Source organism: Panulirus ornatus, chromosome 1 (assembly GCF_036320965.1).
Source record: "Panulirus ornatus isolate Po-2019 chromosome 1, ASM3632096v1, whole genome shotgun sequence".
Lineage (NCBI taxonomy): Eukaryota > Metazoa > Arthropoda > Malacostraca > Decapoda > Palinuridae > Panulirus > Panulirus ornatus.
Window position 1 is genome coordinate 91779567 of NC_092224.1, and position 13733 is coordinate 91793299.

A 13733-nucleotide genomic window follows, 5' to 3' on the forward strand; every position below is an offset into this window, starting at 1 on the left:
GTACTGACAAACCTACAAAAATTTGATTGTGCACCGAATGCCGGTAACGCAAAAGGATTATAGGAGGCAGAAGCTTTACCCTGTACAACTGGATCCACGTGAATTATCCATACTTTGCGAACTCCCGAGCCGTTGACATTCGTATGCATACCGAGCAGTCCAGCGAGGTAATCGTGAGAAAGTATACCAGTTACCATAGAAAGATAAAACTGACTGAAATATGTAGAGGCTGGGATGCCTGAAATTCTATGGATGTAAACAAGATGAGAAGAAGGGAGAGACAGGTTGTACATTTGAGAAAGAACCTGGATGCTCTTGCTCTAAGTGAAAGAAAACTCAAGGGTAAGGGGGAAGAATGGTTCAGGAATATCTCATAGGTAAATTCAGGGGTTAGTGTGAGGGTAAAAGCTACAGAAGGGTAATATTTCTGCTGAAGGAGGAGTTGTGGAGACGTGTAAAATAAAGTGTAAGGAAAAGCATCCCAACTGATGTTGGGATAAATTAAAGTGGATTACGATGGTGGGTGATCATTAGTGTTTATGTACCTGGAACAAAGAATTGAGGAAGAGAGGCAACTGTTTTGCCAGGAGCTGATTGAATGTGCCAGCAGTTTTGATGCAAGAAATTGGATGTCAGCTATGGGTGATTTGAATGCAAGAGCTGTTTGACTGTGGATGGTAAGTGCTGGTTTCAATAAAATAAACATTAGAGCTAAAGATCTTCATTTGATCCTGACCCTACCTTGCGAAGACAGGAGAAGCAATTTGGTACAGATAATCATCATTAACATTATCATAGTAGATATACTTTAGAAAAACGAATGCAAAAAACAACTTTAATCTGAAATAATAGAAACATATATCATGAGGGCTTCCTATGAATCATATACTGATGGGACTTACATTTGAATGAAATGATGAACTTACCTCACCATTTAATCCCCCTGTAACAAATAACTTTCCTGCATGTGCTACAACCTGTGGTAAACAACAAGCATATGGCATCGGAGACATCATGGTCCAGCAATTCGACCGAGGATCATATCGCTGAACATCATTCTTTATTCCTCCATCAACACTCATTCCACCCAGTGCAAAAAGAAACCCACCTGTAAAGAAATTACTCCAATACACTTTCGAAAAATTTTTCCCGTTAACTGAATCACAAAATCAGACTGATTTCTAGTACATGGCATTCAACCATTATTCACATCTAGTTCCGATAAGTGACAGCCTCTTCTTCACAAAATTGAGATAAAAATTACTGCTTTTTCCTTGTCTTATTCAGTATTAAATGCTTACTTAACAAATGAGGTAAATACAGAGTTTATGGCATCAATTGGCTAAAAACTATCATATGGGTTTCGGCTGTGTAGGTCAGGGTCAGGAGGAACATACTGTCTCTTAATCTTTTCTTTATTTCTATACTTGCACTTCTACCTTTCATTATGTAAATAAGAAACCCAATGACTCTTCTACCCTGTACTGCTCTCTCCCTAATCTCTCCTTCCATATCACCAAACTTACACAAGATAACTCCTAAAAACTTAAATTCTGTCATCTCTTCCAGTCTTTCTCCCCCTTTAAGTATGACAAAGTTTAGTGCACTTTCTTCTCTTACTGTATATGGCCTTGTGAAATCAAAACCTTCCCTTTGTTTCCTTTCCCTACTATCTATATCTCTGATGCCCATTCCCTCTGGGCACTCCCTCAAAAGGGTGCCCATGGCAAATGAGTCTCCATAACTGATGAACTCAAGTGCTGCCTCTTTGCCTTTAATGCCTCATCCTTACCAGGCCACTGGCAGAGGGCAACTCTAGCCAAGTGTTTCCAGAGGCTCCTCCCTAATCTTTCTGCAGACTACTTCTACCTATGGTTCCAAAGAGTTTTAAACACTGTGAAGAAAAGCAAGTTCCCTCACAAAGTTAGAATCCCAAAGCTTTCAAACCACTGTATGACAACTCTTTCAAATAAAACACATTAAATTCTCAAGATCCTAGAGAAAAATGCACTCACACACCCATCCTTTTTATGGTAAACAAGCACTCCTGCATCACTGTGGTATGATCACCCAATACTGTGTAAGGGTTTGGATAATCAAATAATTCCTTATAGTCTTAAAGTGATGCAGTATCTTAAAAAAAAAAAAAAAAAAACTTGATTATTCCTGCTTCCTCCTGACTGTCAACTAAACAAGATTTATCTGAGCCCTAGATTAGCCAATGCCAAGTAGTGCAAAATACAAAATTTCTGTCAAGGGTATATGCCAGAACCATGAGCTAGATTGGATCTCTAAGAGCTGAAATAGAGTGGTCCTATAACTCGATTGTTTGTTTATCATCCTGCTCTAACCAGAATAACATAAAGGTATCAGTTACTGTACAAAGGAGGAAGACATTGTAGGAGAAATTCAACAATCTACACTACATTAATTACACCAATCTTATTTGCTCACACTGAATGACCATTAGCTGTTAAGTATAATAAGAACCAAACACCCTCTTACCTTCTACAACAAGGGCAGGTTTTACTCTGGGATGACACATTGGTGGCAACCGCACATGAGCCCCTGCATGTTTTCCTGAACTGAGGATATCAACTAGGTAAATATTGGTACAGCCATCACAACACGCTAAAACAGTCTTCATGCCTCGCTCTCTGATGGACCGAATTCTTCGTGTCTTATTAAGGGCATCTAATACTCTTGTGGCACCAGGAGAGTCCCAAGGAGGATTGGCAGCTCGTAGGTCTTGTAAAGCTCGCTGGAACTTTGGGTCATAATTGAGATCAGAGGACTCCCGTAAGCAGCTAGTAACCAAAGATCTGGAAATTTTCACCTAGTTAAGTAGTCTAATTCAAATAATTGTAAATTACGTATTTTTTCTAATTAAGCCTCCATTACTCATCAAAATAAACTATAAACATCCTTTTCACATCTCATCAACCTGTTCTACTCCTAATATTCAATAAGAGTTTTATTCTTAATCAAAACCTAGTTATTACTACAATGAAGAATATATACACTAGTAAAATCATCATCATTCTCGATCTAAAATTACTTAGAGGAAAAAAGTTTTTAATACTGTATATTCACAATATTGAGAAACATAATATCTTCTGTTTTGCATAAGATAAAAAAAAATTCAACTATGATTTCATTACACTATGTCCTACAAAGCATTCGAAAACAAATGCACGAGTACAAACACTGATAAAGTAAAGACCTTCACTAATGCCTTACTCAACATCTGGAGATGCTGATAGGTTGGAATTAAGCCACACTACGAGAGCAGTGAGAACATCCAACTCAGATTTAACTGCTAACCCATCTTGAGATAAAAGAATCTTCAAGCGCTCCTCACTCAGGTTACGAAATTCCTCTGTGCGCACAATTTGCCTGAAATATAAGAAATGCATGTAAATTACTGAAATAGCATATTATCTTTTAAAAAGTTAACTTGAAGGAAAATATCATCTTGGTATAATTATAGGTACTTGAACCTCAACAACTGATAACTTAAAAAATTTTGACAAAGAAATCATATTTACCTTACTTGGAAGAACTGTTGGTTTCAAAAATATGACAAACCATTTCTCTACCAGGAGTAAAGCCCTATGAACATTAGTGTCAGCACTTGCTCACATGAAAGGGGTTAAAAAATCATTTTTCTTCAAGAAATAGTATTAATCTGTTTGTTTTCTATTTTCAGTGACCACCATAATATCTAGGTGGCCAGCTAATACTTATTCATACATCCTACAACCAAAGGGCATCCCACCTAGGCCTCTGACATTATTAGCAAGGTGGTACGGTAGCACCACCAGATCGCCCACCTAAGCTTATCGTTCACTATGCATCAAAGTCTGTATCTAGGGATGTCACTGTCATGAAATGTTTCTCTGAAAAGGAAAGGAAAGACATGAAAAAATAAAATAATATCTAAAGGGTTCTGCCTCTAGCACAGTAATAGCTTTTTGAGGTTCAATTCTAACATATCTCATATCTGAATAAAGCTCTGAGAGCAAAAAAAACATTACATTACATATTTTTTTCATACATATTTTCATACATTTCCCACACTAGCGAGGCAGCATTAAGATCAGAGGACTGAGCCTTAAGAGGAAATTTCCTCACTTGGCCTCTTTCTCTGTCCTTTTTTGGAAAATTAAAAACAGAAGGGGAGGATTTCTAGCCCCCCGCTCCCTCCCCTTTTAGTCACCATCTACGACATGCAGGGAACACATGGAAAGTATTCTTTTTCCCCTATCTCCAGGGATAATTATATATTATCCATAATCACTCTTTCCTGCACCAGCGAGGTAGCACCAGAAAACAGACGACCAGAAAACAGACGAAGAAAAGCCCATCCACTCGTATACACACACACACATACATATATATATAAATAAACGTCCACATACACATATACATACATATACATATCAACATACACATACATATACATACACACACACTGACATACATATATACACATGTATATATTCATGCTTGCCTTAATCCATTCCTGTCATTACCCCACCCCACAGGAAACATCGCTACCCACACTTCAGTGAGGTAGCACCAGGAAAGCAGACAAAAAAGGCCACATTCATTCACACTCAGTCTCTAACTGTCATGAGCAATACACTGAAAGCACAGCTCCCTATCCACATCCAGGCCCCACAGACCTTTCCATGGTTTACCTCAGATGCTTCACATGCTCTTGTTCAGTCAATTGACAGCACATCAACCCCAGTATACAACATCATTCCAATTCACTCCATTCCTTGCATGCCTCTCACCCACCTGTATGTTTAGGCCCTCATCACAAAATAATTTTCACTCCATCCCTCCACCTCCAATTTGAACTCCTGCCTCTCCTTGTTTCCTCCACCTCTGACACACATATCCTCTTTGTCAATCTTTCCTCACCCCCGCTTCTCCTTATTCCCGCTACCTCTGACACATCTATCCTCTTTGTCAATCTTTCCTCACTCATTCTCTCCATATGTCCAAACCATTTCAACACACCCTCTTCTGCTCTCCCAACCACACTCTTTTCATTCCCACATATCTCTCTTACCCTTTCATTACTCAATTGATTAAACCACCTCGCATCACATATTGTCCTCAAACATTTCCAACACATCCACCCTCCTATGTACAACCTTATCTATAACCCATGCCTTGCAACCATATAACATTGTTGTAGCTACTAGTTCTTCAGTCATACCCATTTTTGTTTTCCAAGATAACATTCTCTCCTTCCACACATTCTTTGTCACTTCAAGAACCTTTGCCCCTCCCCCACCGTGTGACTCACTTCCACTTCTATGGTTCCATCCACTGCTAAATCCACTCCCAGATATCTAAAATACTTCACTTCCTCCAATTTTTCTCCATTCAGACTTACATCCCAATCTATTTGTCCCTCAATCCTACTGAACCTAATAACCTTGCTCTTATTCACATTTACTCTCACCTCTCTTCTTTCACACACTTTTCCAACCTCAGTCAGTAACCTCTGCAGTTTCTCACATGAATCAGTGACTAGAGCTGTATCATCATCAAATAACTGACTCAATTCCCAGGCCCTCTCATCCCCAACAGATTTAGAAATTGTCCCTTCCTGTTTTACTTTTCCAAAAGAAGGAACAAAGAAGGGGGCCAAGTGAGGACATTCCCTCTAAGCCTCAGTCCTCTGTTCTTAACACTACCTCGCTAATGCTGGATAAGGTGAATACATATGATATATAACATAATTCTTTTCATAAATGTCGCCATTTTCTGCATTAGCGAGGTAGTGTGGAGATTAGGTGAAATGTTTGAGGACGATATGTGGTGTGAGATGGTTTGACTGAGTAAGTAATGAAAGGGTAAGAGAGAGGTGCGATAATAAAAAGTGTGGTTTACATGAGTTTACATGAGAATGAAAGACAACAGTTGGCCTGATTGGCCCATGACTGAGAAGTCTGGTAAAAAAAAAAAAAAGGATTTTGACTTTGACAAGAAAATGTAATTCAGCTCAGCAGCCTTCTAGTGTCCCTATTACCGTTGTTGTTTATACAGTTTATTTCTGGTGCTTTTCTCAAGAGTATACCTGAATTTATAAAATATCATTCACTACATCTGACAGTACCTTATTCTAGTGCTCACCACAACCATAGGAAAAGAAGCTTATCCACACATCCACACTACATCTTTTGAGTTTTATTCCAACTGTCATGGCAACCATATTTTTTTGTATTTCAAAAAGATGTTCGTGACTTTGAGTGATCAGGGCCTGAACATGCATCATGCATGAGTGAGAGGTGTGCAAGGAATAGAGTGAATTGGAACAATGTGGTATACTGGGTTCAATGTGCTGTCAATGGACTGAACCAGGGCATGTGAAATGTCTGGGGTAAACCATGGAAAGGTCTGTGAGGCCTGGATGTAGATAGGGAGCTGTGGTTTCGGTGTATTACATGAAAGCTATGAATGACTGAGGAGATAAATACAATAACTATGATAAAAGGAGGTCCTTTTGAACCACCAAGTTGTAATGAAGGAAAAGTAATATAAGAAAAGTTTACTGCTAATTAAAAAAAACACACACCTATGCTTGAAGTGCTGGCAGACAAAGTCTTGAGCATAATGAACAAGTCGTGGACAGGAGAACTGCTGTGCAAATTGAAGTATTCCCAAGCAATTGTCCACATCAATCCTGCTCATCAAGTATTGAATGCACAGTTCCTTTAAAAGAAAACACATCAAATAAGAACTTTTGAAGAAAGAAATCACTTTCAGCACATTGACAAGAAGTTAAAGTACATACACTCTTCCTTATCATCACTATGGAAGCTAAAAGAAAGAAAAGATTTTTGAACAACGAAAAACTGTTTCTCTCTGTAACAGTGTCCCATAAGATACAAGAGAATTTACATGTGTGTCCACAGTTTAGAAGACTCCAACCCCTTATTCTATTGAGATTTATACCTCTTACCCTTCACAAACCTTCCAAACAGTAGTTGTGACAACAGCTCAACTTACAAAGCATACATGATAATATATGCTTGGCAGCAAATAGGGGCATTAAAATTGATGTATTAGACCTCACCAAGGAAGTTAAAAACTATTTAGCAGGAATTATTCAATAAAGTTCAAGGAGAAATTAGGAAAATACACATAGTGACTGACAGAAACATATAAAACCATACTTGGGGTGACCACAGAACAATGAAAAGACTCAAGCTAAGGTTGAAGTCAGTTCTGAATAAACCTAATATGGATGAATATAAAAATGTCAATAAAAGAAGCAGCATTTTCCAACAAGCAAGACATGCTAACTGAGAGCATTATGATATATTTACCAAGATCATTTCAAGTACAGAAGCTTTCAAATATGCTTAGTTTCAATTTTGAAATAAAGTTTTTTGAGCTGAAAAATAACCTGAACTATTATTACCTGAAATTTTTTTGTATTTTTCTCAAAAAAAAATAGAAATCCTTTGACATCTCATTATAAGGAGTATTTTTCATGCTGAATACAAAGCTAGGGTTGAAATATTCTTTGGTCATCTTCATAACCTTTCGTTTGGTCATCTTCATAACCTTTAAGTTGTTAAATGAAGATATTTTCAAAGTATCAACTCACCATCAGCATTATATTTACTGGGTATCTATCGGTAACTGAGAGAATTATGATATATTTTCAATGATTATTTCAAGTATGGAAGTGTTTGAATAAGCAAAGTTTCAATTTTGAAATAAAAAGATTTTGACCCAAAAATATTTTCTCAAAAAAAAAAAAGATTTCCTGTAAAACATCATTAAATGGAGTATTTTCCACTCTGAATACAAATCTGGCACTGAAATTTCATTTGCATGTCTTTATGACCTTATTTGTTGAACACAAACCTGGGGTTAAAATAATGTTTGGTTATCTTTATAACCTTTAATAAATGTTAATGATATTCTATAATTCATATGTGACCATTTACACTGTATTTTCTCGTTATCTTTCGGAGGCTGCAAGCATTATGATATATTTTCCATGATTATATCAAGTATAGAAGCGTCTGAATATATCATACTTATTTTTTGAAATAAAAAATTTTGGAGCTGATAATTTTCCTGCAATTTTTTGTATTTTTCACAAAAAAACTTATTTCCTTTGAAACCTCATTATAAGTATTTTTCATGCTCAATACAAATCTGGGGTTGAAATATCGTTTGGTCAACTTTACAACCTTTATTTAAGCTGTTAAATGAAGATATTTTTAAAGTATCATCTGATCATTAGCACTGTATTTACTGGGTACCTATCGATAATAGAGCATTATGATATATTTTCCATGATTATTCCAAGTGTACAAGTGTTTGAATATGCTAAGTTTCAATTTTGAAATAAAATGTTTTTTGAGCTGAAAAGTACCCTGAACTATTACCTGCAACTTTTTTTATTTTTCTTATAAAAATAGATTTACTTTGAAACCCCACTATAAGAAGTATTTTTTCATGCTGAACAGAAATCTGGGGTTGAAATATTGTTTAGTCGTGTTTCTTTATATTATCATACCTTGCATATCATACTCCTGCATTAGCGAGGTAGCACAAGGAAAGGAAACAGATGAAAGAATGGCCCAACCCATCCACATACGTATGTATATACATAAATACCCACACACACACATATACATACCTATACATTTCGTATACATACATATTTCATATTTTTTTTTTTGTCGCTGTCTCCCACGTTTGTGAGGTAGCGCAAGGAAACAGACGAAAGAAATGGCCCAACCCACCCCCATACACATGTATATACATACGTCCACACACGCAAATATACATACCTACACAGCTTTCCATGGTTTACCCCAGACGCTTCACATGCCCTGATTCAATCCACCGACAGCACGTCAACTCCAGTATACCACATCGATCCAATTCACTCTATTCCTTGCCCTCCTTTCATCCTCCTGCATGTTCTGGCCCCGATCACACAAAATCTTTTTCACTCCATCTTTCCACCTCCAATTTGGTCTCCCTCATCTCCTCGTTCCCTCCACCTCCGACACATATATCCTCTTGGTCAATCTTTCCTCACTCATTCTCTCCATGTGACCAAACCATTTCAAAACACCCTCTTCTGCTCTCTCAACCACGCTCTTTTTATTTCCACACATCTCTCTTACCCTTACGTTACTTACTCGATCAAACCATCTCACACCACACACTGTCCTCAAACATCTCATTTCCAGCACATCCATCCTCCTGCGCACAACTCTATCCATAGCCCACGCCTCGCAACCATACAACATTGTTGGAACCACTATTCCTTCAAACATACCCATTTTTGCTTTCCGAGATAATGTTCTCGACTTCCACACATTCTTCAAGGCTCCCAGGATTTTCGCCCCCTCCCCCACCCTATGATCCACTTCCGCTTCCATGGTTCCATCCGCTGCCAGATCCACTCCCAGATATCTAAAACACTTTACTTCCTCCAGTTTTTCTCCATTTAAACTTACCTCCCAACTGACTTGACCCTCAACCCTACTGTACCTAATAACCTTGCTCTTATTCACATTTACTCTTAACTTTCTTCTTTCACACACTTTACCAAACTCAGTCACCAGCTTCTGCAGTTTCATACATATTTCCATATTTACATATTCATAAATAAATGGGGGGGTTTTCATTTCATTTGTGGCGGGGTGGCAACGGAATGAATAAGGGCAGACAGTATGAATTATGTAAATGTGTATATATGTATATGTCTGTGTCTATATATATATATATATATATATATATATGTATACGTTGAGATGTATAGGTATGTATATGTGTGTGTATGGATGTGTATGTATATACATGTGTACGTGGGTGGGTCGGACTATTCTTTCATTTGTTTCCTTGCACTATCTCACTAACACGGGGACAGCGATAAAGTATAATAATTAAAAAATTATTGAATCAGACACATGATAAACAATTCTTCATAAAGTCTTTGAAAAGGAAACATATGGGTATGCAAAGATTACATGCTCAACCTTTTCACCCCTAAGTTGGAAAAAAATTAATCCAAAACCTATTACAACAGAGGAGAGGATTCCCATGGATGAACAGCTAGAAAATTTCTCAAATGAACAAGGCCTTTGATAAATGCCATTTACTTTGCCAAGATGGAGGAAGGAAGTGTCCTCAAGAATAACAACCCAAATGGGTCCAATATATGTTACTTCTAAGGACACTGATAATGGGATCCAGTGTCTCTCTCTCTCTCTCTCTCTCTCTCTCTCTCTCTCTCTCTCTCTCTCTCATAATGCTGTGGCATATCATTCTACTTTATCAACCATTTCTCTCCCTGGGTATGCTATAAGATACCAACATTGATTAACCCCACTTTGAGAGGGTAAGTAAATATCATTAAATCATTCTTCAGCATCAGGATCATATAGGCATAGTAAGTCGAGACGATGGAACTCAAGTTTATTCTTACTACTGCCTTATAACAAAAAGTAAGGGGGAGCACATATTGGTGATGTGATGCATGACATATTCATGTTCATTCTACCTCATGTCTTTCCTATGAAAATTTCCTTCAGGCATATCAACCTTGCAAGGTATTTTTTCTACCTGCTTTCCATCTGGTGTATGCCAAAGGGAGTAGAGGGTGGAAGAGAGCCTTTGCTTTTAAGGGGACTGCATTTTTTCCCCAAATAATGTTAAGGCTAGACCACCTCACTTGGGCTCCTAACTTCAATGGCTAGCACATACCAAACAGGAAGAGTTAGATCATATCGGGCCCTTGATATCCCACAGTAACCAGCTCTGCACAAGTGATTGCACTATCATTCTGATTTGCATATGTTAAAGTCATGCCTAAAGTTATCTTAGGCCCTTGTTGACCTGCATGCTGATCATATTCCCTGTCATGCTGAATATGTTACTGAATTACACTTGTATCTTTTCTTTAAATACATGTACTTATCCTCATTTCTTATCCATCTTCTCATAGTTACTTTTCTTAACCTCTCCTCCATTTTTATCTTTTTCTTTTTCTCTCCCTTTTTACCAAATTCTTCCAGTTTGTCAAGGCTTACCTATTGATTGAGCTTTCATTCTATGATTGGAACCTTTGTCATAAAAAGGAATAACCAATTATCCCTCATGACAAAATTAAAACATGAATCAAATTTGGTCTGACAGTGGTAAGTTACAACTATACTACTGTGCCCACTTTAATTCTATTAGTAATAATATAAACCAACCTTCAGATCAGTCATAAGCAGAAGATCACTTGCTTGTAAGATATCTTGAATATTATCATTATCTAGGATGACTCTCCCAGAATAAATGAAATCCAGTATGAGTTCAAATGTTTCACAGGTAATGTCCAACCTTGGCTCAGATGTACGGTGGGCACCATGCTGAGATTCTTCCTCAAATTCATAGAGAACTCTGAGAAAAAAAAATCAAATAATATTGTTGTTAATGAATTAAATACCATGAAAACAAAATATTCAATCACTGTGAAGGGTTAGTACAGGTACACCACCTATTTTCCGGCAACTGATGGTTCGGCACCTCCTTTAGTCTGGACAAAATTACGTAAGGGAACTTGAAATTACTGCGGCCACCAGACTAGTTTACTGGGTGGCTACAGATGGCATTGTGTGTAGGACGTGCTTTACACTGCACTTGTTGGTGGTGATACTGCAATTCTGTGAGATTCTTAGCCTATTTTGCTTAAATTTAACCCATCTATGGCTTCTAAGACAATGTCAGTTGTGGTGTCAAACATAAACACAAGTCCATATCGATCCAAGATAAAGTAGAGCTGTTCAAAAAATGGACCATGGTGTTTCGGAGCATAAGCTGTGTGACATCTACAGTATTGGTTCATAAACTGTTTATGATATAAAGAAGCAAAGGGAGAAAATATTGAAATTCTATGCAGATAGCAATTCCAAGAAGCAAATGATAATTAGAAAAACTATGAAAGATGGTAAGAGTACTGAGTATGACCAAGTGATGATGGAATGGTTTCAACAGGGTCAGAGTAACGGGGTGGACTTGTCAGGTAGCATGATAACAGACCAGACTTAAATTACAACATGAGCACCATGGAATTTCCATGAGTAAAGTGTGTGGAGAAAAGTGGTCTGCAAACCACTGCATTATTCTGGCAATGCACAGCTAGGAAAATGCTAACAACAGAAGACGAAGAAGATCCCACAGGATTAAAAAAATTTAAGGAGAGACTTACCATCTTAGGGTGCTCAAACATTTAACATTTGTTTAATCTAAATTTCTAGCAGCCCAAGGTATACTTTAGATGCATGGGAGATGTATAATTAGTGGGTTTGGTGGTTGAGGTAAGTTAATGAATTATTATTACCACAGTTGGTCAGGCAAAATATTAATCCGGTTAGGAGTTGGAACCAAGAGTGCCGGAAAATCAGTGGTGTACCTGTATTGTTTAGACCATTTGTACTAAGATTCAGATATTCTACACTGGAGGTAAAAATTACATGAATCAGCCTCAGCTATTGGTGGATGGAGGTCAGGTATTGCCCTATCTCCTGGTGACAGTTCTTTTCATGGTAAATAACATGGAGCACTTCTACATGGTCTGCCATACACACTTAACTTGCACACAGTCTTCTCAGGTAATATTTTCATTTCTCTTTTTTTTCATTAATTCCTCCTCAAGTATAACTTTCACATAAGTATTAAGAACACTACAATGGTATAGAAACTGCAACCAAAGGTGAAAGAAAAATGCTCTTCTCTAAAAATCGTGAAAAAAGGTACCGAAGGCATGGAAAAGGGGAAATGTCGCACCCACTGATAAGGAAGGAGATTGAGAAGAGAAGCTGATTTACAGACCAGTTTCCCTAAAACTGTGGTCTGTAAGATACTGGGAATGATAATAATCATGCAAATGGATGACTTTTTATAAAAGAGAAATTACCTACGTGAGAGAGAGCACAGTTTTGGGAAGGGTAGTGTGTAACGAACTTCTTAGGAGTTGGATGAGATTCTAAGACTAGCTTTTACAAATCACCCATACATATGCCTTATCATTCATAAGGAAGTGGTATTCTGTAATAACAAATAAATCATAACCTTACTTGAAATATGGACATCCAGAAGCTAACAGAGCTTTGCTGACTTTCACTGTCCCATTAGAAAGCTTTACAGTTCCATCGCACAGAGCAGCAAAATGTCGGAAAGCTGAAAGTTCCTTTAGAACTCTCGCTGCATGGAGTGCACCAGCTGTAAATTCCTGACGATTCATGTTGACATTCACTAAACATTCCTAGAATCCCATATAGGAATTTTATGCATGATCATTCTTTAACCCTGCAAAGAAAAACACAGCTTTTTATAAGGAAGGTGGCAGGAGGTCATGAGAAAGGTATATGATGAAAATGAAGGCAGATGAGAAATTAACTCCATAGAAAATGGAATGCTTAGGAGGAAGTGAACAAAGAAAGGGATTACAAGAGAACAAAAGAGGCAAAAGTGAGGATAGCAGAGGGGGAAGTGGTAACAGAAAAAGATGAGAGAAAGATATGGAAGGGTAGTTTGAGATTGCTTAAGGCAAAAGATAATAGGAAGGTGAGTGTGGTGTGTGGGACAAGGTGGTGAGCAGAGTCAGTCATGGTGAATAGGACAGTGAAAAAAGGAAAAAAGGTCATGAAAACCCTGCACAAGATGAAACTAAGGAAAGCATCAGG

The 13733-nt window shown here is 37.6% G+C and overlaps 1 protein-coding gene across 2 annotated transcripts in view; it reads right to left on the reverse strand.

Annotated features, from left to right (window-relative positions):
• The window catches only part of LOC139750883 (kelch repeat and BTB domain-containing protein 8-like), a 66002-nt gene that overhangs the window by 12926 nt on the left and 39343 nt on the right, over positions 1 to 13733 (reverse strand). For both annotated transcript variants that reach the window (XM_071665762.1, XM_071665754.1), the window contains exons 2-7: positions 13125 to 13356; positions 11259 to 11448; positions 6599 to 6735; positions 3241 to 3396; positions 2506 to 2822; positions 927 to 1108 (exon numbers count right to left, since the gene is read on the reverse strand). In XM_071665762.1, coding sequence (XP_071521863.1) covers positions 927 to 1108; positions 2506 to 2822; positions 3241 to 3396; positions 6599 to 6735; positions 11259 to 11448; positions 13125 to 13291 — 1149 coding nt within the window. In that variant the 5' untranslated portion in view covers positions 13292 to 13356. The remainder of the gene's footprint in view (positions 1 to 926; positions 1109 to 2505; positions 2823 to 3240; positions 3397 to 6598; positions 6736 to 11258; positions 11449 to 13124; positions 13357 to 13733) is intronic.